The 22,620-nt window shown below is 47.8% G+C and overlaps 1 protein-coding gene across 3 annotated transcripts in view; it reads right to left on the reverse strand.

Moving 5' to 3' along the window:
- FAM107A (family with sequence similarity 107 member A) overlaps positions 1-22,620 on the reverse strand; it is a 50,188-nt gene that overhangs the window by 9,208 nt on the left and 18,360 nt on the right. The window contains exon 2 of one of the 3 annotated variants that reach the window (XM_032290311.1): positions 10,248-10,311. In XM_032290311.1, the coding sequence (XP_032146202.1) occupies positions 10,248-10,311 (64 nt within the window). Of the gene's footprint in view, positions 1-1,392; positions 1,844-8,079; positions 8,300-10,247; positions 10,312-22,620 lie in introns of those variants that run through there. The other 2 variants (XM_032290309.1, XM_032290312.1) reach the window with 2 other exon arrangements.

Genomic DNA, 22,620 nt, shown 5'->3' on the forward strand with positions numbered 1-22,620 from the left:
CTGCTGGATTCAGAACACATTCAGAACCCTCTTGGTTCAGCATATAATGGGATGGCGGGGCAAAAAAGAAGAGAGGCTTTCAAAATAACGACTGGCAAAGAAAAAAGAGGCATTCAGTAAAAGTGACAAGCATGGTCACTGGATTTCCTGATCCTTCTGGCTTTTTTCCTCTCCATGGGGAAAGTGCCTATTTGTATCTCACTGGCCTGCAGTCAAACAACAGCATATCTGGGAGCCACCTCCAGATCCCCCAGCAGCCTCTGGTCGATGCCCAGAAGCCCCCAGCAAAGCTGCTTGTCCATTTGGAGGCAATGACTCAAGGCTGACTTCCTGAACATGCCTTGGGTCTGCTGTAATTTCCTACCTCGGGAGGAGAATGTTGGGTGGGCATTTAGGATTTTGAACCAATTAAATAGCAGAGTCCAGGGCTAGACCTGGAGGGTCCTTAGCAAGGTTAGCAGACAGCGTTGTTCAGTTGATCTGGAACAAGCCCCCGCAGACCTGGAATCCCTGCTGGCTCATTAGTGGCGTGATGCCAGCCACTTCACCTGGCAGATGCCTCTGCAGAGAAAATTCCAGCGGGTACTTACCACCAACAGAGCTAAGAAGACCACTCAGGATCTAAGCCACCCAGAGACACAGGCGTGGGGGCTGCCTCAAAGCCTGAAGCCACCCGGGTTTGGTAGCAGTTTCACAAAGTGGCATACCCAATCCTATAGCTCTTGATTTCTGGCCCAATCTCAGACTTGCCTTGTATTACAAAGCGCTAAAGCCAAATCCACCAGAAAGGCAGGCCCTTCACACGTTAACCTACACACACTGTGTGCCGTGCACGGTGCTAAGCACCTAGCAGCCAGATCTCATGAAATATGAAATTCAGACGACAGACTGAGAAGGTGGGTACTGTCATTACCCTCTTTTTACAGTTGAGGAAACTGAGGTTCCAGGAAGTCATCTGATTTCCCCAAATCACACAACCAGTGAATGAAAGAGCTTGAATCTGAGCCAAGCTCTGATGCTGAAACCTGTGTTCTGTTGGTTGTGCGGAGAATTAATCCCCCATACTGTGTGATAATTGACTTAGGTGAGGCTATATCATGCATTAATTCAGATTCATCTAAGTTTTCAGCAGAAAAAGATCAACAAGAATGCGGGGCTGTGTCTGAGGGCTCTCTTCTTTGTCTCCTACCCTTTTCCAAAACCCAGGGTGCCAGGAGGTATCTCCCGTATCATTTTACGGATGCAGGGACATAGCCCAGGTACCTAAACTCAAAGCACTCAGCTCCTCTGACAGCCCACTTCAGTGCACGGGGTCTGCCCTCCTTCCCTTCCACCTCCTCCCAAACAGCACCCCTCTCGACAGCAGGTGAAACAGAACAGAGATGGTCTTACTTCTCAGGCCGAGTCCTTGGGAAGGGAAGTCAGGAGCGTGTTGCTGGGCTCTTCACTCCACCGGGAAGTCCCGGACTAGCAAGGAGGGCTGCCTCTAGAGGGCGGTTCTTAAACTCCTGGGAACGGGAGGCAGCTGAAATGTGCCAACAAGTGAAACAGCCTTTGCATTCCTGTTTATTCTGGTATCAATAAAAGGAACTGTTACTATAGTAACGGATATTTCACTTGGTGCACGGCCACTTCCACGATGCGGAACATCATGTCCAAGCCACACGCTTGAGAGGCACAAATAAATACCTATTTTGTCAGATTGATGAGGAATAAGAAACATGCCAAGTTTTGTTCTGAGCAAGGCGGCTCACGTCAAGGAATTTCCCTTGTTTCTTATGGGAGGGTCGGGCAAGAGTGGATTCCAGCACTTCTCCATGGGCGGGGAAGCCAAGCTTCCTGCTGCAGTGATGTGGATTCTTTAGGCGAAAATGGCTCTGGTGGGGGAAAGGGTGGGGTGTAAAGGGAGGACAAATTGCTTAGCATTGTGTCGGTTCTTGATTATCCATGAATGGGTCAGAAACTCCATATACAGCGTTTTCCGGATACCCTGAACGTCATTGGAACTTCACAGAGGAGCCAACAGAACAGCGTGGGAGAGTGGAGGCATCGTGTCTGGGTCTCATCAGGCTCATGTGTCAGCCCTGGCTCCAGCACCAGCCCCTTCGGCAGCCACTCAGTGTCTCTGCATCTTGGTTTCTGTGTTTGTCAAATGTGGAGCATACCAGGGTGGTTGAGAGATGACACGGCTGAGGTGACATTAGTGAAGCACACAGTCAAAGCTCAACATATAGGACTTTTCTGCAAGAGAGACCTGGACTCTGTGTCTCTCTTGGCACATTTTGAGAGCCCAGCATGGCACATTTTGCCTGGCAGAATATGTGTTCCAGAAGTAGTGGCTTAATGAATGAACGTGTGAATGTAAAATATAAAAGTAGGCTGGCAGGCATGTCCAGGGAGCCTTGGCCAAGCTGGCCATTCTGGAACCACTTAAACTTACAGGGCCTCAAATTCTCAGGAATAAAACAATTTTCTGGAAACAACGCGTGGTCCGTTTTGTTTCTTCTTCCCCAATTCTGCATTTCTTGAGTTATTTTCAATGGTAGCCGCCTAAGCCTCCCATCCTGCTCTGCCTTAACTTTCCCAAACTCTGATGGTAGAAGAGGACAGCTAGACTCCTGTCAAGCCACTCTCTGCTGACCCTGCTTCTTTACACACATTGTCCTCCTCTGCAAAGAAGTATTTTGAGTATTTCCTAGGATCTATGGTGGCTCAGCTGAACCAATTCCAGTGCCTTCTTCTTCTACTTTTGTTTTTTTTTAAGAAAGACTTTTTTTTAAGTCTTGCTCTCTCATCCAGGCTGGAGTGCAGTGGTGCAATCTTGGCTCACTGCAACCTCCACTAGGATTACAGGCGCCCACCACTACACCTGGCTAATTTTTGTACTTTTAGTAGAGACAGGGTTTCAGCATGTTGGTCAGGCTGTTCTCAAACTCTTGACCTCAGGTGATTAGCCCACCTTGGCCTCTGAAAAGTGCTGGGATTATAGGTGTGAGCCACTGTACCCGGCCCCCAGTGCTTTCTAACAGCTGGGGAGTAAGAAGGATCTTGGAACGGAGGAGCTTCTGACAGTTCCTGCTCATCCCTGGAGAAGACAGAAGCCCGTCACCCAGTACACTCCAGAGGAACACGCGCCTGACAGCCAGCGAGAACTGGGCAGGCATCCCCGGATATTGGGCATCATTTTCCCTGGGGAAGTGGGGAGTCACTGTACTTCTCCCACAAAAACTCTTCTCACGCCCAACTTGTATACAAACCCATCAGACTGCGAGCCCCAGGGCAGAGACCTACCTATCTTCTCGTCCCAGTGCTGAAAGGCTTGATAACTATTGTTAACCTGAAGACGCCAAAAACCCTGATAGCGCTGAGCTTGTTACAGGACCGTCTTGCTGTGTGCCCACATGCAGGTGCAACTATACATGAGATCAGAAGTCAACAACCGCCCTTTCCCAGGCCACACTCCATCAGTAAGAGATGATGCCACACCCCAGGATGAGATGCAGCCAATAAACACGTCTATGGATCGACCTGAAAAAGGTCTCCTACATACTTAATGAGAAATCATATGTAGTAGAATCTCTTTTGTTTCTCAAGACAAAAAAGTTGGTATATACAAAAAGAACCAGTGTGGAGGCAAATACACTAATGTGTTAGCAGAGGTCAGTGCTAGATCAATGTACCTCAAATATTATTACTAGACATCATTTGAAATGAGTGCTAAAAATGGAATTACTGGGACATGCTCTTGCATAGCTCCTTAGAACCTGTGAGGGAGGAACCTAAAAATCTGGATTTTTTTGTTGTTGTTGTTATGGTTGTTTTTTTGAGACAGGGTGTTACCCTGTCACCTAGGCTAAGTGCAGTGGTGCCATCTCAGCTCACTGCAGCCTTGACCTCCTGGGATCAAGCAAGCCTCCTACCTCCATCTTCCAAGTAGCTGAGACTACAGGCATGTGCCACCATGCCCAGCTAATTTTTTATTTTCTGTAGAAATGAGACCTCACTACATTTCCCATGCTGGTCTTGAACTCCTGGCCTCAAGTGTTCTTCCTGCTTCAGCCTCCCAAAATGCTAGGATCACAGGCAGGAGCTGCCGTGGAATTTGGATTTTAACATACTCCTCTGCAGGTTCATTTATATTAAAGAGTTTGAGGATCATTCTTCTATAGCATACAGGCCGTTGTTACTATATTTCTGTAATGTTTGTAGCTTAAAAAAAAAAGGCCCAAGTATCTATTGCTTTTGTTATCAGAAAAAGACTCTAAGAATTAAAAATGTGAGAAAGAGCAACCTTTCCCAACCAACTGTAGTTAGGAATCACATCTGGCTCGGTTGCATCCGTTTGAGTATGGGAAAACAGAGGCCTTCTCAACAAATCAGCCTTTGAGGCGTTTACTCCAGGTAACTGCAGAATTCAAGCCCCAGTCGCTGCCTCCTACCTCCTTGTGTGTGGCTTTCCCTGGAGGTCTTCCAATTCTTCTAAAAGGAAGGACTCTGGGAGGCCAGGGGCCTGGGGATCTGCATACTTGCTCAGCCCCCTGGTGAGTTGGGGCATTGAAGGGGAAGCACAGAGGCCGGGCACACCCCTCCCTGTCTTCCCTCTGTCCCTTTTTAACTCTGATTTCTTGGGAAACAGAGGAACGCAAAGGAAGGGGACAGGGAAGACCAGGGGAGGCAGTCCTGACAGGGAGCTGGAGAGTTCTCCTGCATCTGTAGTGGGCTGGGCTGCAGGGTGCAGAAATAACCTCCCCAAACAGCTTTCCATTCATTTTTGCCCCCTTTCTCCAAGATGGGCACCTCGAACAGCTTATCTGGCCTGAAAACATGAAACAAGAAGTTTCCATGGCAACTCAAAACTTCCTCCTCAGCCCTGTATTCAGTCTAAATCACCAAGGCCCCTTTTCAAGGCCTCAGTGGGGTTTCTGAGCAGCCACCCACAAAACAGCCCTAGGATCAAACTGTGCCCCCCTGCCCCTCAAACATGCTTGGCTGAAAGGACTCGAAGGGAGAAGAAGCTGTACTGGCAGAAAGAATCTGTCATGAGATCTGTGGAGAGATTATAAAAGGAATGAGAGTCGCCTTTACAAGTTTGAACCGGGAAGAATTTACCCAGTCGAGGGATTTCAAGCATGAAAACAGGAAAGTGTGAGGGGGTGGGGAAGAACTTAGAGTCTTCTTTCAAAAGCTGGCTCTCCACCCAGCTGCAATTAGGCATGGTTAATTTGGTCTCTTAGCTGCAGAAGGACCCTGGGGTGCCCCCACCCCCAGTATGTTTTAATTCCCTTGTAGTCAGACAAGAAGCACAGTGAACCTACAGATGGGGAGAGGATGTGAGAGAGAGCGTGTGTGCTTCTGTGCCTGTGTGTGTTTGTGTGTGCGCGTGTGCACAGGAGAACCTGCGCAGACCATAGCTATCGAATCAAGCACATTCATGATTCCCTGAAGCATAGTTGCTAGATGTACGAAATACAAATGCTACACATCTAAGTTACATTTTCATTTCTAATGAGTGCCAAGTAACTTTTTAGTACATTTCATGAAATATTTGGAACATGCTTACACTAAAATGTGGTTTGTTGTTTCTCTGAGATTCAGATGGAACTGAGTGCCCTGTATTTTATCTGGCGGCCCTACCTGGCAGAGGCAGGGATGGAGGCTGCATCTTCCCCTCTGGCTGCAGAGGAGTATAGTTGCTGATGCCCACAGGTACCTGGGGAGGTGTCCTTTTGTCCACAGGGCAGAGAGAGATGCTTTCCTCCCTTCCAGGAACATGACCTGAGCTCCAGCTAGGATGCAGGTAATGGCCCTCAGGTGGACTTGAACTACAGGACTGTATTGCCTTCCAGGCATGGCCCAACAGGAGTTATTTCACAGGGGTGACCCTTCCAGCGCTGGGATTAAGAGCATGGACTCTGGCGCCAAACCAGACCCCAATTCTGGCTCCATTACTGGACAATTAGGTGACCTTCAACTCTCTGTATCCTCTTCCCTAAAATGGGACAGGTGAGTTTTTGAGGAACAAAGAAGATACCATATGGAAAGCCCTTCACGTAGTGCACATAGTGCCTGCTGCTGTAAGTGGTAGCCATTATGTTGATAACTCGTTTTAAGAGCATTCAAGATTTTTTTTGTTTTTTCTGAGACGGAGTCTTACTCTGTCGCCAGGCTGGAGGGCAGTGGCGTGATTTCGGCTCACTGCAACCTCCGCCTACTGGGTTCAAGTGACTCTCCTGCCTTGGCCTCCCAAGTAGCTGGAACTATAGGTACGTGCCACCTCATTAAATTATTATTATTATTTGGAGACAGAGTCTTGCTCTGTTGTCCAGGTTGGAGTGCAGTGACACAATCTCGGCTCACTGCAACCTCCGCCTCCCTGCTTCAAGTGATTCTCCCACCTCAGCCTTCTGAGTAGCTGAGATTATAGGCGCCGGCCATCATGCCCAGCTAATTTTTGTATTTTTAGTAGAGACAGGGTTTCACCATGTTGGCCAGGCTGGTAACCAATGCCTGACCTCAAGTGATCTGCCCGCCTTGGCCTCCCAAAGAGCTTCTCCCTCTCTGCCTGCCCCGCCTCAGCCAGATTTGAGACCCTCCTTTAGGAAGGCACCGCCAGTCCTGAAGTTTGGGCCAGCTCTTGTTTTGGGACTTGGAGAACTGTGGTTCCCGTAACTAGGCGGAGGGGTCTCCCGGAGGGAGGCGGGGCCTAAGTGAGAGAGGCGAGCAGTTCCAGAGCTGGCCGGGCGGGAGCGGGGACAGGCACCGGGACAGGCACCGCTGCTGCAGACGCGGAGCTGGTTTGCCTCACGCTTTCGGCTCCAGGGGTCTGCGGGCAGGCCCACGGGTGGGGCGAGCTCCTCGTCCAAGGCAGAGGATAACTGGCCTGTGAGCCCAAGTCCCTTGACGCTTTGTAATCACGGACCCCCACTGAGCAGGGACCCCAGCACGAGATCGAGTTTCACCTTCTTCCAAACGTCTGTCTCCAAGGAGAGTCCGGAAGGAAATACCCCAAAAGCTTACGGAGGCTTTGTTTCTCTCTTTCTCCCCGGATTCCTGTATTCTCCAAATTATTTGGACACTGGTCATATATTATATTAACTTCATTTTTCTAAATAAAAAGGCCTCCTATTGTTTTGAGTAGGAAAGCAACACCCGCTTACCGCAAACAAGCAAACAAAAAGATGGAAGAGAAAAAGCTCCGGCCACCCACCCCCTCAACCGTAGCAAATAAAACCACCCGTTTTCCTTCCAAATCGCTGCATGGCCACGTACAGAAAGCGGTTGCTGTCGTAGCTCTGCCATTCCTTCCCTCCCCACCCTGTGTCGCGCCCCACTGGATAGCGGACCTCCCTCAGCCACTCCTGCTTCTTTACGCCCCATTGCCTGCTGCTCGGGTCGTGCCCCCTTTCCTCTCTCCTGGCCCAAACCTCCCGCGCCTGCAGCCACCTTTGCACACTTGTGTGTCTCTGTTTAAGAGATCAGCCAGGAGATGGAACCCCGCAGGACTTCTGTAGTGAGAAACTGTGTGCGCGTGTTCTCACACATAGGTAGACAGCAATGTGTGTCAAAGATCCCCAAAAGGATGAATTCAGGAAGAGGGAAGGAGAAAAGGAAGGGAAGAAAGGCAGAAAGGAGAAAGGAAGAAAGAAAAAAAAAGTAATTAAAAAGAATGATGGGAGGATCGCTTGAGCCCAGGAGTTAGAGATCAGCGTGGACAATACTAGGGAAACCTTTTCTCTACCAAAAAAAAAAAAAAAAAAAAAAAATTAGCCGGGTGTGGTGGTGCCCACCTGTGGTCCCAGCTACTCGGGAGGCTGAGGCAGGAGGACTGCTTGAGCCCAGGAGTTGGAGGCTGCAGCGAGCTATGATTTCACCACTGCACTCCAGCCTGGGAGAAAGAATGGGACCTTGTCTCAAACAAACAGACAAACAAACAAGCAAACAGAATGACAGAGGTTAGGAAAGAAGCAGAGCAACGAAGCAGAGGCGCCCAGCGGCGGACCTGCCAGGGACTGAGGACCGTGCACCCGCAAACTCTCCTCGCGCTCTTCCTACGGCGAAGGTGGCGTTGCTCCCACTTACCCGACCTGAGGAGCACGGCTCTGTAGAGCCCGGTGGCATCAGAGGGCCCCCGGGCCCACTCGCCTAGCCTCTGCGCCATGCCCCTGCGCGTCCTACTGCGGAGCCAGCACTGCGGGTCCGCAGCGCACGGCAGGAGCATAGTCCCGAGCCCAAGCGCCTCCGCGACAGTGACGCGGCCCCAAGGCCCAAACCCCGCCGAGGGTCAGGTTACCGCGGCGGCGTGGGCGGGGGGAGGGCTGCGGGGGGGGGCAGGGGGAGGGAGAGACACCGCCGCCGGGGGAAGAAGGGGGACAGGAACCAGGGCAGGTGCCCGCGCCCAGGTAGCAGGCAGGGTGCGGGTGAGCGTCTGCAGTGAGGACTCCTAGACCTGGGGTTCCACAGCCAAGGCGAGAACACAGTGTCCTGATTTCTGCCTCGGTCGGTCTCCCACCTACTCTTCCCCTTTCTTTGGCCGCTGGCCTCGTTGATGGTACCAGCAGGCGTGGGGTTCTGAAGTGCCATACCTGGGATTAGGTCCCACTGCCACCATTTAACAGCTGTGTGACCCCACGATTTAGTTACCTAACCTCGCAGAAACTCAGTTTCCTCATCTGTAAAATGGTGATAACCACAGCACTTTCTTCATAGGGTTGTGAGGTTAATCAGCTGACAGAAAAAGAGAGACAGACAAGAGAGCGAGAGCGAGCGAGCGAGAGAGGGAGCGTGTAGCTCATAACAGAGGCTGGTGGAAGTGTATGCTGGTACTTTAATACATGTCCCAAGTAGCATGGGGTGGGTGGCACTGAGAGGCAGGGTCTTCGCTGGGGGCTAGGGCGGAGGCCTGTGGAACTCCACAAGTTGGCTTTCTCTGGCTTTGTGGAGTATCTGTAACAATCAGAAGTGAGTGGGCCAATCAGGCCTAAAGGTGGGAGGTGCCAAGCTCACCCAGGGGTTTTGGGAGATACAAGAAGCTGGCAATTTTGAGGATCTATTCTGTGTCTGGTGATGATAAGTTTCTTCTAAAACAAAAACTAATGTTATTTGTGTGCTTCATGTTCTGTTTCATTTAATCTTCAGAATCATATGAAGCCGGGTCTATTAACATTGCAGATGAGAGAAAACTGAGGCTCAGAAAGGGTGAAGCTATTTCTCTGAAGTCACACAGTGTGGGGCTGGGATATATGAATGCAGGTGGTCTGACTTCAGAACTTGGCCATCTGTTTCTCTGCCTCTCTGTTATCTCATTCACTCATCGCAACAGCCCTGAAAGGTGGGTATTCCCTCCAGTTTACAGGTGAGGGCGTTGAGACTCAGGGAGGTGAGGTGGCTTGCCCATGTGTGCACAACCAAGACCCAACCCAGTTCTCAGCCCACAAAACTTGTGCCCCTGAAATCCAGAGACTCCTGGAGCTGTCCAGGGTACTGGATGGCCTCTGTTCGAGGCCACGTCTAAAGGGGCCAGGGAATCTTGAAGTGGGGGTTGGGGTCTCAACCACGCAGTACCACCTCCATTTTGCCACCTGTTTCCAGCGTTGATACCAGCCTTGGTACCTCCAAGGTCAACTGTTGGCCAAGCTCTCTTTGGTTGGCCCATGGCCACTGCCCAGACCCAGCCTCTGCTCTGACTCAGAGGTCCTGTACCTCTCTGCTCCCCAGACAAGATCCAGTGTCCCGAAGACCCACCTGCCACACCTCAGACACCAGTCAGGGGCCCAAGGTAACACTTGATCTTTGGGGGCCTCACTGATTGGCCACACTGATCGTGTCTGTCGTCAACAACCAGCATTCAGGAGTGCCAGGCACGATGCCAGCCATTTGGCATTTACTATCTTATATCCTTTCCTCAGAAGATGAAATTATATCCAATTTACAGTTCATCTCATTTAATCCACTCGATAGGTCATTGATCAAGCTATGGTTATGCCCCTTTTACAGCCTTATTTTAAGGAAATAAGGCTCTTATAAGAGGCTTAAGATCACATAATGCTCTAGATCACATAGTAAGTTAGTAGTAGAGCGAGAATTTCAACCCAGATAGTGTCAGAACTTTTGCTGCAAGGGGGAAACAAAACCAACTGTCGAGCAAAGTGGGATTCAGGGAAATTGTGGCTATGGGATGTGCTTTTGTGGAGCATGCTGAAGGGATGGACTCTGGCCACACCTAGGAATTCTAGGTGAGTCTGACTTACCTGAGCCATTTAGTCTCTGCTTCTCATTTTCACTATGAAATCTGGCCTGAGGAGAGTATGTTTTCTGTAAACAGAAAGAAAGTAGGTGGAGGTGAGGACCCTTGGTTCTTTGGCAGGGGGAGGGGTGATGAGATATTCACAATGTCTCTAAGTCTTTTGGGCACCGAAGGGACTGGCCAGGGTCAAAGTCCTCTCCAGAGAAAAAAAATTACTATAGTCTTTGGAATGCATGTATGTGTGTGTGCCCATGTGCACATTTATGAGACTCTTGCTCTTTTTTTTTTTAAATAAACTTTATTATTTTTATGAACAGTTTTAGATTTCGGGAAAAGTTAGGAAGATAGTACAGAGAGTTCTCTTATACCCCACACACAGTTTTCCTGTTATTAACACCTTATATGTATGCAGCTGTACATGTTAGTTGTATGGTGCATTTATTACAATTAATAGACCATATTGATGCATTATTGCTAACTGAAGTCCATATTTTATTCAGATTTCCTGAGTTTTTACCTAATATCCCTTTTCTGTTCCAAGATACCTCCAGAATACGGTATGACATTCAGTCTTCATGCCCCTCTGGCTGCCTTGGGTGTGACAGTTTCTTGGGCTTTCTTTGTTTTGGATGACTTGCAGTTTCAAAGAGCCCTGAGACCCATGTTCTTTTAGGTGGAGCTCATGCCCAGGCTGTTCCTTCAGCCTGGACTGCCTTCTCCCTACCTTCCTGGCAAAGTCCTCATTCTTCAAGGGCCAGATCAGAAGGCTTCAGGGCTTGGTCCTCAGGGACAGTTCTTGGACATCTTCTCTTCTCTCTCTACATTCTCGGGGCTTTAAAGAGAACTCTAAGCCAACATTCCCCTAATGTATTATATATTTTCAATCTAGACTGTGTTTCTGAGCTTTGACCTTGTCCAATCAGCTACTTGACATTTCACTTGAAAGTCTAATAGGCACCTGAAACTCACCACAGCCCATAGAGAACTCTTGACACCCCAAGCCTCCAACCTGCGCCTCTCCTGTCTCCCCCACCTCAGCACATGGCTCTGTTCTGACCCTGTTGCTCAGGCCAGGAGCCTGGGAGCCTTCCTTGCCCTGTCTTCCTGCAGCTCCACAGTCGTCTGATCCCCCAGGCCTGGTGAGTCCACCTCTAGTGAATTTCTGGAGTCTATCCACTTCTCCCAGGCCTCCATGCTCGCACCCCAGCCTGGGAACCTCTGAATGCCTTGGCACTGACAGTAACTTGCTCTCTGTATTAAGTCGGTTTTCACACTACTATAAAGATACTACCTGACACTAGGTAACTTAAAAAGAAAAGAGGTTTAATTGACTCACAGTTCCACATGGCTGGAGAGGCTCCAGGAAACTTACAATAAGGCAAAAGGTGAAGGGGAAGCAAGGCACATTTTGCACGGCACAGGAGAGAGAGAGCGTGTGCTCAAGGAAGTGCCACACTTTAAAGCCATCAGCTCTTGTGAGAACTCACTCATTTTCGTGAGAACTCACCCACTGTTCATGAGAACTCACTCACTGTCGTGAGAACAGCAGGGGGGAAACTGCCCGCATGATCCAATCACCTCCCACGAGGTTCCTCCCTCAACATGTGGGGATTACAGTTTGAGATGAGATTTGAATGGGGACACAGAGCCAAACCGTATGGCTCCCCTTCAAGTCGTTTTCCACAGACTCCAGAGTGAGCTTTTAAAGCATAACTCAGACCCGGATTCTGCCTTCCTTGGAACTCTTCAGTGTCTTCCCTTTGCAGTGGGACTCAAACCCACATGCTTCCCCCAGGCCTACAAGGCCTCTGCAGCCTGGCCCCTCCCTGCCAACTTTTCAAATTCCATCTGTTTGTTCCTTCAACTGTCCAAGGGCTTGGATGCCTTGGTGAACACAACAAAGGTCCCTGTCCTTGTGGCGTTTCTGTTCACATTCTAGCGTGGGAGGTAGACAATAAGCATAATGAATAAGTAAGGTAGACAGTGAGATAGGAGACCGGAGAGACTAGGGGAAAAAGGAAGCATAGAGGACGGCAAGGGGGACCACAGGTGGTCATCAATAGATGCTCAGATGGGTCTTCATAGGAAGATGAGATATGTACACAGACTTGAAGGAAGCCGGGAGTTAGCCAAGAAGACATCCTGGGGCAGTGTCAGCGGTTAGTGCAAAGGTCTGAGCTGGGGTGTACCCAGTGTATTCAGTAGCAGCAAGGAGGTCAGGTTGCCGAAGTGGAGGGAACACAGGGGCAGTCCCATGAGGGAAATTTCAGGACATAGAACATCTTTTGTGTTTTTAGTAGAGACAGGGTTTCACCATGTTGGTCAGGCTGTCTCGAACTCCTGACCTCATGATCCGCCTGCCTTGGCCTCCCAAAGTGCTGGGATTACAGGCATGAGCCACTGTGCCTGGCTGGGTCTGGCTTCTTTTACTCAGCTGTGTGTTTAAGATTCATCAGTGTGGCTGCTTATGTCAAGAGTTCATTCCTCTTGATTTCTGAATTAAATATTCCATTTGGAGGCTCTGTCGTAGTTTGGCGGTACATTCTCCTGTGAATGGACATTTGGGGGGTTTCCAGTTTTTGGCTATCACTCATAAAGCTGCTATGAACATCTTTCCATGAATTTTTGGGTCAGAGTGAGTACTCATTTCTATTGGGCAGATATCCGGCAGTGGACTTGCGGGGGCATAGGTAGGTGAGTGTTTAGCTAAAGTGGATACTGCCAACAATTTGTGTCACTTTGCATTGTACTTTTGACATCTTTACGACATAGATTTTTGGGGACACATTGAGGTCATTTCCATATACAATACTTTGGATCGGCAGGGAGGAGGGAGGTGTTAGCAAAATTGCATCGTAGATAAACACTGATGGGGTCAAATTCTGAACTTGGAAGAGATGAGTGTTGGACCTCAGGGTATTTGTCTTTGAAATCTGGAGTGAATCAGTTGGAGGTATGTCTCTAGGTGCCTTTATTTACACCTCCTTTAGACTGTAAACACAATGAGCATAGGAATTATAATTTACTCAGGGATGTGCTGCGATGCCTAGCACAGTTCTTGGCATATAGGTGCTTCGTAAATAAAAATTAATAAATTATTACTTAATAATTGTAACAAACAGCTATCGATCAGATTCTAGTGCTAGGCACTGTGACATGACTGTACTGACACGATCTCATTTAAACCTCATGATAGTCCTCTGAGATTAGGGAAGAGTGAGGTTCTTATTTTACCTGATGAGGAAGGAGGCTGAGGCTGGATTGAGATACACAGCTGGATGGAAATAAAAAACAAAAAAGACACATAGCTGGCAAGTAGCAGCTTTGTAAGTAGACTTGAGGCGGTCTGACTCAGGAGCCTTCGTGTGTGTGTGTGTGAGGTGGCAAGAGCCTGCACCCATTTTACAGAGGAGAAAACTGAGGCTCAGCGAGGTTAAGGAACGCTTCTCCCTGGAGTCAGCTGGGGCAGCCTCCCCACCTGGCTCATTCTTAAAGGTTGAATATTTGTGATGCAGAGCCCTGGCTGCTGCCCTCCCCTACAGCCCCCGCTCTCTGGAGCCCACAGCCGCTGGATGTCTCAACGCTCACCCTGAGCCTCCGCCTCAGTGCTTCACTCTCACAAAGCCACCCTGTTGTGAGGTGACACCTGCCACCTCTTTTTTCCATCCCCAGGGATGGAGAGAATCAGACCCAGCAATCCTTCCTTTAAAGTGCTGGGCACGTTTGGAGCCGGCGCCCAGCTCTGGGACATGTTCCTTTGCAGGGGTCCACTTACATCACATGGGTGTTGAGTTCTCAGCCCAGGTGCTGTAATGAGGGCACTGTTTTCCATCAAAGGAGGCCTCCACAATTCTGGTCTTCTCACGCCTTCATTCATTCAGCCCCTTAGGTCTCAGAGGCCCAGAAAACTGCTCTCCTGGAACCCAAACTGAGGGCCTGAGTGGGAGCCACTCACCCCAGCCAGCAGGCAGAGGGCAGCCTTTTTCTCCACACCAGGACTTGGTGGGTGGCTTGTTTCATTCCCCTTAAAATCTTGCAAAATAGTTCACACAAGTAATATGGAAATCTACTGCTACTGTAAACATTCAGAACAACTCAGTTGCATACAGATTTTAAAAAGTAACATTTCTTCTTACTGTCCCAGCCATGCCCTAATCTCACTCCCTTCCCTGAGTCATCACTGTTTTTGATGTTGCATGTGTGGGTCTGGTCATTTTTCTGCAGCTTTGTTTTTAAACTCTGTGGTATGTCTTGGAGATATTTCTATGTCGGTATATAAAGATCCACCTCACTCTTCTGATTTACTACTGTGTAAACCACAGTGTGATGCCCCATAGTTGTTTTTTTAAACCATTCCGCTTCAGTTGGACATTTAGGTTGCTTCCAATTTTTCTTTTTTCTTTTTCTTTTCTTTCTTTTCTTTTTTGAGAGCTGTGGTCTTGACGCCCAGGCTGGAGTGCAATGCTGTGATCTCAGCTCACTGTGACCTCCGCCTACCGGGTTCAGGCAATTCTTCTGCCTCAGCCTCCTGTGTCGCTGGGATTACAGGCACACACCACCATGCCCAGCTAATTTTTGTATTTTTAATAGAGACGGGGTTTCACCATGTTGGCCAGGCTGGTCTCGAATTCCTGTCCTCAAATGATCTGCTTGCCTCAGCCTCCCAAAGTGCTGGGATTACAGGAGTGAGCCACATGCCTGGCCTCCATTTTTCACTATTACAGATAATTCTGCTTCAAACACCCTTGTGCTTGCTGCCTTTCTGCCCACATAGGTGAATGTTTCTCTGGGGCAGACGCTAGGAAGTAGAAATGCTAGACCCAGAAGTACATATATCTTAAGTTTTAGCAGATGCTGCCAAATTATCTTCCAAAATGGCTGTACCATTTCCCATGCCTGCCATCTGTGCCTGAGATTATGGGATTGTCCACATCTTCAGTAAACCTGGATGTATGAATCTAGGTTTGTCTGCTGAAAACTAATCTCTAGTGTTAGAAGTCGATATAGTGGCTGCCCTTGTGGAGGGCAATAGTGGATGGGAAAGGGCAGGAGGGACTTCCAGGGTGCTGTTGATATTCTGTTGCTTGATCTGACTGGTGGTTACACAGGTATTTTCAGTTTCTACAAATGTGTTAAGTAGTATACTTAAAACAGGGGCACTGCTTTTTTTCCAAATGGAGTTCTGCTCTGTCACCTAGGCTGCAATGCTGTGGTATGGTCTCAGCTCACTGCAACCTTTGCCTCTGGGTTCAAGCAATGCTCCTGCCTCATCCTCCTAAGTAACTGGGATTATAGGCACGCATCACCACACCTGGCTAATTTTTGTATTTTTTGTAGAGATGGTGTTTCACCATGTTGGCCAGGCTGACCTCGAACTCTTGACCTCAGGTGATCTTCCTGTCTTGGCCTCCCAAAGTGCTGGGATTACAGACATGAGCCATCACACTCGGCCCAGGTGCACTATTTAATATGTATGTTGTTCTTCAATAAAAAGTTCAATTTACCCCCCACCCCTGCAATTTAATGAGTGTTAGGACAACATCCTATGATTATTTCATTTTGGAGATTGAACCTTCTTTTGATATTTGGCCTTCCGGATTCCTTCTTCTGGGTCTTGTGAGAGTGCTTTGCTTGACAGTGGAAACCCTTTTTTGGAAAGAGGAAAAAGGGCTTGACTGTTTTCTGAGCATCTACTGTATAGACACTCTTTTATCCTCACAACAGCCTTTCAGGGTAGGTACCATTTACCCCATTTTACAGACAAGGAAGTGAGGCCTCAGAGCAGATCTGCCCGAGGACATAAAATATCTGACTGCAGAGTCCTACCCTCCTCTCTATCCTTAAGTGATAGCTGCTTGTGTGACAAGCTTTGGGCTACCCGTGTGGCAGGCATGATCTGAACTAATCCCTGCAACAGCCCAGTGTGGTAGCTGTATCATCATCCCATTTTACAGATGAGAACAGTGAGGCTCAAAAAAGTTGAGTGACTTTTGCTCAGCTCCTCCAGTGATAGAGTAGGTTTGAGCCCAGGTCTGCCTGGCTCCAAAGCTGGGACAGGGAATAGAATGTTCTGCCAACGTGGATAAATTCTCTGTCTTTCTGTTAACATGGTAGCTACTAGTCACATGCGGCTGTTTAGCACTTGAGATGTGGCTAGTGCAACTGAGGAGCTGAAGTTTTAGTCTTATTTAATCGTAGTTAATTAAAGTGGACTGCTTTGGTTGGTGCAGCTCTAAGGTGACAGGTCAGGAGGAGAAAGGAAGCAGGGTGCAGGCAAAGAGGACAGAGCTGCCACCAGGTGGGAAGCCTCCAGCCTGCCATGAGGGACCCCTACAGGTCCCGACAAAGCCCTCACAGGTCTCCCTTCAGACACCAGAACCATACCCTGTGGAAAGAGCCAGGGTTTTGTAATCAGATGCAGCCTTACCAAGCCTCTTAACCTAAGACTCAGGCTCCTCGTGTATAAAATAAGTATCAAAATAGGGCAGGTTTTAATATTGAATGAGAGAATACAGTACCTGGCACATAACTGGTACTCAATAGGCTATTTAATAATCACATTGTTATTATCACAATTACTGTTATTGCTCATAGGCCATAGGCTCACTTTTAAACTTTTAAATAAGCTTTTTCATTATATAATGAAAGCCATTTAGATTGTTATTCATGGTTATTAAACAATGCGGATGGGTGTAAAGTATAACCCCCAAATCTCCAAATACTTCAACCCCTCATCCCCTTCCAGAAAAAAACCGATGTAAATAATTTCTTACGCATCTCTCCAGGAACGGTCTCTGCTTCTATAAACATCTAGAATGACTCCAATCTATCCTTTAGAAAGTACAGATGGGATCACACTAAATGTGACACCTTGCTTTGTCACTTTACGGCACTTCAGGGACGTGTTTCCACACTTGCACATTCAGACTCACCACATTATCTACCGTTTGCACAATGTGTCATAGCAGAGGTCATTGATAACTTATTTTAGGGCCCTAACTGATGGATATTTAAGTGGTTGTCATGTATTTTGCTGTTATGAACAAGGTTTCAATGAATACCCCACATGTGCCTTTCTGCACATGGGCAAGTGCACCCATCCAGGGTGTAAATTCTTACCTTTGGGATTTCTGGGTCAATGATTGGGGTATTTTCCACTGTGCTGGATCTTGATATATGTACAATTGCATATTAAATCTCTTAAGAGTACTGGATTTTTTTTTTTTTTTTTTTTTTGGATGGAGTCTCACTCTTGTTGCCTTGGCTGGAGTGCAGTGGTGCCATCTTGGCTCACCGCAACCTCTGCTTCCCAGGCTCAAGCGATTCTCCTTCCTGAGCCTCCCAAGTAGCTGGAATTACAGGCATGCACCACCACGCCTGGCTAATTTTTTGTATTTTTAGTAGAGATGGGGTTTCTCCATATTGGTCAGGCTGGTCTTGAACTCCTGACTTCAGATGATCCACCCGCCTCGGCCTCCCAAATACTGGGATTACAGGCACGAGCCACCGTGCCCGGCCTGAGAACTGGATTTTAAAGGAATATTCTGTCAAGTTCTTCTGAAAAGATTCTTCAAGTCATGCTAATAATCACCACTGGAATGTATTTGCTGGGTGTGTTTGGAATTTTGGCAAAAACTGATATTTTCTTTAAGCAGATCTGGTTTTCAAAGTCTTCATGGTGTAAATGTGGATGGGGCCGGGAGAGGGGACTTGGCAAAGGGACTCCTGGAGGCCGGGGAACTGGATCCCCACTAATCCCATCTCAGGCAGGCTGGAGCAGAGGGAGAAAACTCTGCCTTCCTGGGTGGCCAATTCTGTATGAGGTAGAGATTTGCGAACTTGTGAAATAACACACCAGGAAGCTACTGAGTCTGTGGCTCAAGACAGGGAAGGGGGAAGAGAGAAGACACCCAGCAGGCTTTGCCAATGACTGGACAAGGGCACTTCTCAGCAGGTGAAATCCAAACGGTCCACACACGTAAGAAAGATGCTCAGTCTCCCCAGAAATCAAAGAAAATGCACAGTCAAGCAACAATGGGGTATTATCTTTCACTTATCAGATTGGCAAAAATGAAAACATAATGATGCCCAGTTTTGGAGAGGGCGTGAGGAAACAGACGCTCTAGTGTACACCTGGAGGGAGAGCTGATAGTACAGGGGTCCTTCAGGGAAGCCTGCGTTGAAAGCCCTACACACCAGGCAGATATCTGTGCTGTTCCGTTTCTAAGAATTTAAGAAAATAATTGAACATATTTCACAGATATATAGTCAAGAATGTGCATTATCAAGCGCTGTTCAAAATAATAAAAGGATTGGTAATGTGGTAAGTGTTTAGCAATCGGGGATTGATTAAATTGTACTATTTCTACACAATGTGACGATCTGTGGCTAAGATGGATGTTGTAGACCTATGTTCACTAACACGGAAGGTATCCATAAAAATTAAGTGAAAAAAATTACAGGATTGGTTTTTAGTCTGTTGCACATGTAGAGTTACTTTATGTATTGAGTCTTACATATCTATATTTAATCTATATATGGTATTACTTATATCAACTAAAGTCATGGTAAAACTGCAATGACTTTTGCACCAACCTAATATATACGTTTATTTGTGTAGATAGGCATATATGTACGTGTGTCCATACATAGGTAAGTTATGTGAATTTACGTGGATAATGTTTGGAAGAATATGAACCAAAATGTCCTCCGTGATTATACTAAAGTGGTGGGGAATTTTATTCATCCATTAATTCATTTACATAGTTCTCTGCATTTCTCGAGGTTCATTTTTTCAATGAACCTGTGTTACTTTTATAATTAGAGAAATGCTTTGTTATATTGGTTTAGGAAATAAAGGAAGTTGATAACTCCACCTCAACTGTATGTATTAAGCAGTCTAAATGCAATTATTTCCCCATACCAAGACTGACCCCAGCTCTTGTGCACACTGGAAGCCCCCTCTTAGCCCAGGCCTGTCTTTAGTTATGATGAGAATAATGAGAAGGAGGACAATGATGCTCGTTTATTGAGCACCTACTATGTGTCCGGCACTGGCTGAGTACTCCATGTGCATTCTATCTTTGGATGCTCACTGTGGCCACAGAGGTAGGTACTATCATGCCTTTAGCTTTTCTAGAAGTAAAGCTCGAAATGGGGACGTGGTGCAAGTGACTTCTCGAGGGAGAGTTCTCATGGGAAACCCTTAAATGTGTAAGGGAAGAAAGCAGGATGGAGCAGGGGAAGAAGTTAAGCCAAGGTGTGGGCTCAGCTGAAGTCCGGCCTTGGCGGGATGTGCTGGGGAGTCTGGAGTGTAAATGGGACCACAGCATCATCCCCCAATAGGCAAGGGGGCTGATATTTTATACCCCCATATCTGTTGGTCATTGGCTATAGGACAATGGGCAAAGGTTTATCTGCAAGATGGGCTCAACCCCCACAGTATCTCTGGGTGAGGTGCTTCCCATCATCCATGGGCAATTGTCTGAGAAGGGCAGAGCTGCGAGGAGCGAGCCTCACAGTAACTGGTGGGTGGGTGTGCTGGCTCAGTAAAAGGGATCTAGGTGGAGCACCAACCTCCTGCATACAAGTGTCTCCATTTCACAGATGGGGCTCACAGAGTTTAAGAAACTTCCTCAAGGTTCCCCAACTAGTAACTGGGTTTTGAGCTCCTGCTGGAAGCCCATGCTCAGAGCCCTGAAGCTGGACTACTTCTATTTTCACCAAGAGGAAAGAGGTTGAGACTGTGGGTAGAAGCACTCCCAATAGCCCCTGCCCCACCACATGCCCCTCCACCTGCTCGCTGAGCTTCATATTAGCATGTCAGCCGATGAGCAGTTTCCACCTGGGCTTTTGAAGGAGGGAGCCACAAAAAGCCTTTGTGTTTCAGCAAAGGTCTCTGAAGGTTGTACTCTCAGTGGAGCTGGTTGCTAGGAGACATTTCTCAAGAAAGATTCCTTTGGAAAATGAGCTCAGGATCTGCCCACAACTTAACATTATTATACTTGGGAGAGTGACATCCCAACTCGTGCTCCCTCCAAAGCATTAAAAGGAGATCCAATTCCTTCACCAACCGGTTCTTCTAGGCTCCAGCTCAGAGCATGTCCTGGGCTGATAACAGTTCCTTCGCCAGACAGACTCAGAATCCTGGAGAGAAAGGGCCCTTTGAGATGGTCTACTTGAACCCTCCATTGTGTAAATGGAGAAACTGAGGCACAGAGCATTGAGGGACTTGCACAGCGAGTTAGTGGCAGGGTCATAACTCATTTCTCTCATTACTGCACGTGACAGCCTCCCCCACTCCCTGGGCCCCATAAGGTCAGGCAGCAGGACCTCAGGATGTGTGGACCGAGTGCATTTTCCTTTATTCATCCTTGTATTTCAAAGGTTTGGGGAATAAATTATTACTTTGCTCAAATGGAGATGAGCAGCTGGCCTTTGTTGGGCATCTACTCTGTGCCAAACACTGGACTAGGTGCTTCAGGGTCTTCGTCTGCTAATTCAGACCTCCAGACTGATAACATCTTGGAGTTAGTTTCTATTGGCTGCTTTTTTCTTGATTAAGTGTCACATTTTCCTGTTTCTTTGTATGTCTAAACAATTTTGATTGTATACTGGGTGGTGTGTTTGTGTGTGTGTGTGTGTGTGTGTGTGTGTGTGATGTGTTGTAGAGACTCTGGATTTTGTTATCTTTTTCTGAAGAGTGTTAGGTTTTTTTTAGCAGGTGGTACAATGATTAGGTGAGCCCTCTGAATCTCCATGGCTTGTTTTTGCACTCAAGCAAAGTCCGGGTTCTTTCCCAAGTTTCTCTAACTTGGTAGGACTCACCTCCAAACTTTCCCCCCTGCGGGTCTTGGAGGATTTAGGTTTAGGCTTTGGAGGATTTAGGTCTAGGAGGATTTAGGATTAGGTTTAGGCAGGTCTGGAGTACCCTTACACCAGAGCATAGTCCTCACACCTATGGCACAGCCTTTTGGTGTCTCAGCTTGATGTCTGGGATGAAGCTCTCTCCAATGTCTCCAGCCCCAGCTGACCTATAGTATCTCAGTTCACTCTCAACCCTATAGCAGCTGCTCTCTGGTAAGTCTCAGTTAGTCTGACCCTGTGCCTGCAAACCCCAGTCCTTGAGCAAGAACGTGTGGGTCATGGGGGACCCCCACAAATATTTTGGGGCTCCCAGTCTATGCAGCTCCCTCCTCTCCAGTGCCCTGTCTTGCAGATTCCTTTTGCTTTAGTTGCTCTAAACCCTGAGCTCAGAGGAGGGACTGTCATAATCTGTTTGGGCTCCCTTGTCCTGTGCCATAGTCAGGAAATTGTCCCAGGAAGAGAGTCCAGGTGATGAGGGGCTCACCTTGTAAGTTTCCCTTCCTTCAGAGATCACAGTACCTATTGTCCACTGCCTGAGAACAGTTGTCTCTTATTTTGTCAAGTGTAAACTTGTTTTTAGTGTTAGTGCTAGTCTGGTACCAGGTCCTCTATCATGGCTGGAAATGGAAGTCCAATGTGTAGTGAGGCACCCTTACTCTCTCTCTATGATCTTGGAATGCTCACAAGGACCCTGAAAGAAAAGGCTTAAATCCTCATTGAACAAAGGAGGCAAAGTTTGGAGAGGTGCAGTGACTTGCCCAAAATGCATAGTAGTAGACCCAAGAATCAGGTTTGCTGAACTTCACAGTTCATGCTTTCTCTTTGTGTGGCCCCTGCTTTCAGTAGAAAAGCTAAAATCAAAACTAAATTTCACTGTCACCATCACCAAGGCAGCAGCATTTTCTGAGTTAATCTATGTATTTTCCTACATCCCATCTCCACTGTATACTTTAATTCCTATTTCTGCCACTGATCCTTTGGTCTGGGAGGTCATCGCTCTTCACATGGATGATTATGAAGTCGTCTCTCTCTCTCTCTCTTCTTTGAGATGGCATCTCACTCCATTGCCCAGGCGGGAGTGCAGTGGTGTGACCTTGGCTCACTGCCACCTCTGTCTCCTGGGCTTAAGCGATTCTCCTGCCTCAGCACCCCAAGTAGCTGGATTACAGGTGCACACCATCACGTCCAGCTAATTTTTATATTTTTAGTAGAGACAGGGTTTCACCATGCTGGTCAGGCTGGTCTTGAACTCCTGACCTCTAGTCATCCTCTCTCCTCAGCCTCCCAAATTGTTGGGATTACAGGTGTGAGCCACTGTGCCCAGCCTATGCAGTCACCTCTTACAGAGTGTCCATTGTATTCTTCCCAGAACACTTTTGCTGTGTTACTCTCTTGCTCTGCGGACTTCAGTGGCTCCCTATAATCCACAGTGGCATTTGGCAAGGCGTAGAATTGAGAGCTGCACCTTAGGGAATGCTATAGTCTGTAGCTCTCTTTTTGGAGAATCACAT

Source organism: Sapajus apella, unplaced genomic scaffold, assembly GCF_009761245.1.
Source record: "Sapajus apella isolate SASKATOON/1434 unplaced genomic scaffold, GSC_monkey_1.0 scaffold23, whole genome shotgun sequence".
Classification (NCBI taxonomy): domain Eukaryota; kingdom Metazoa; phylum Chordata; class Mammalia; order Primates; family Cebidae; genus Sapajus; species Sapajus apella.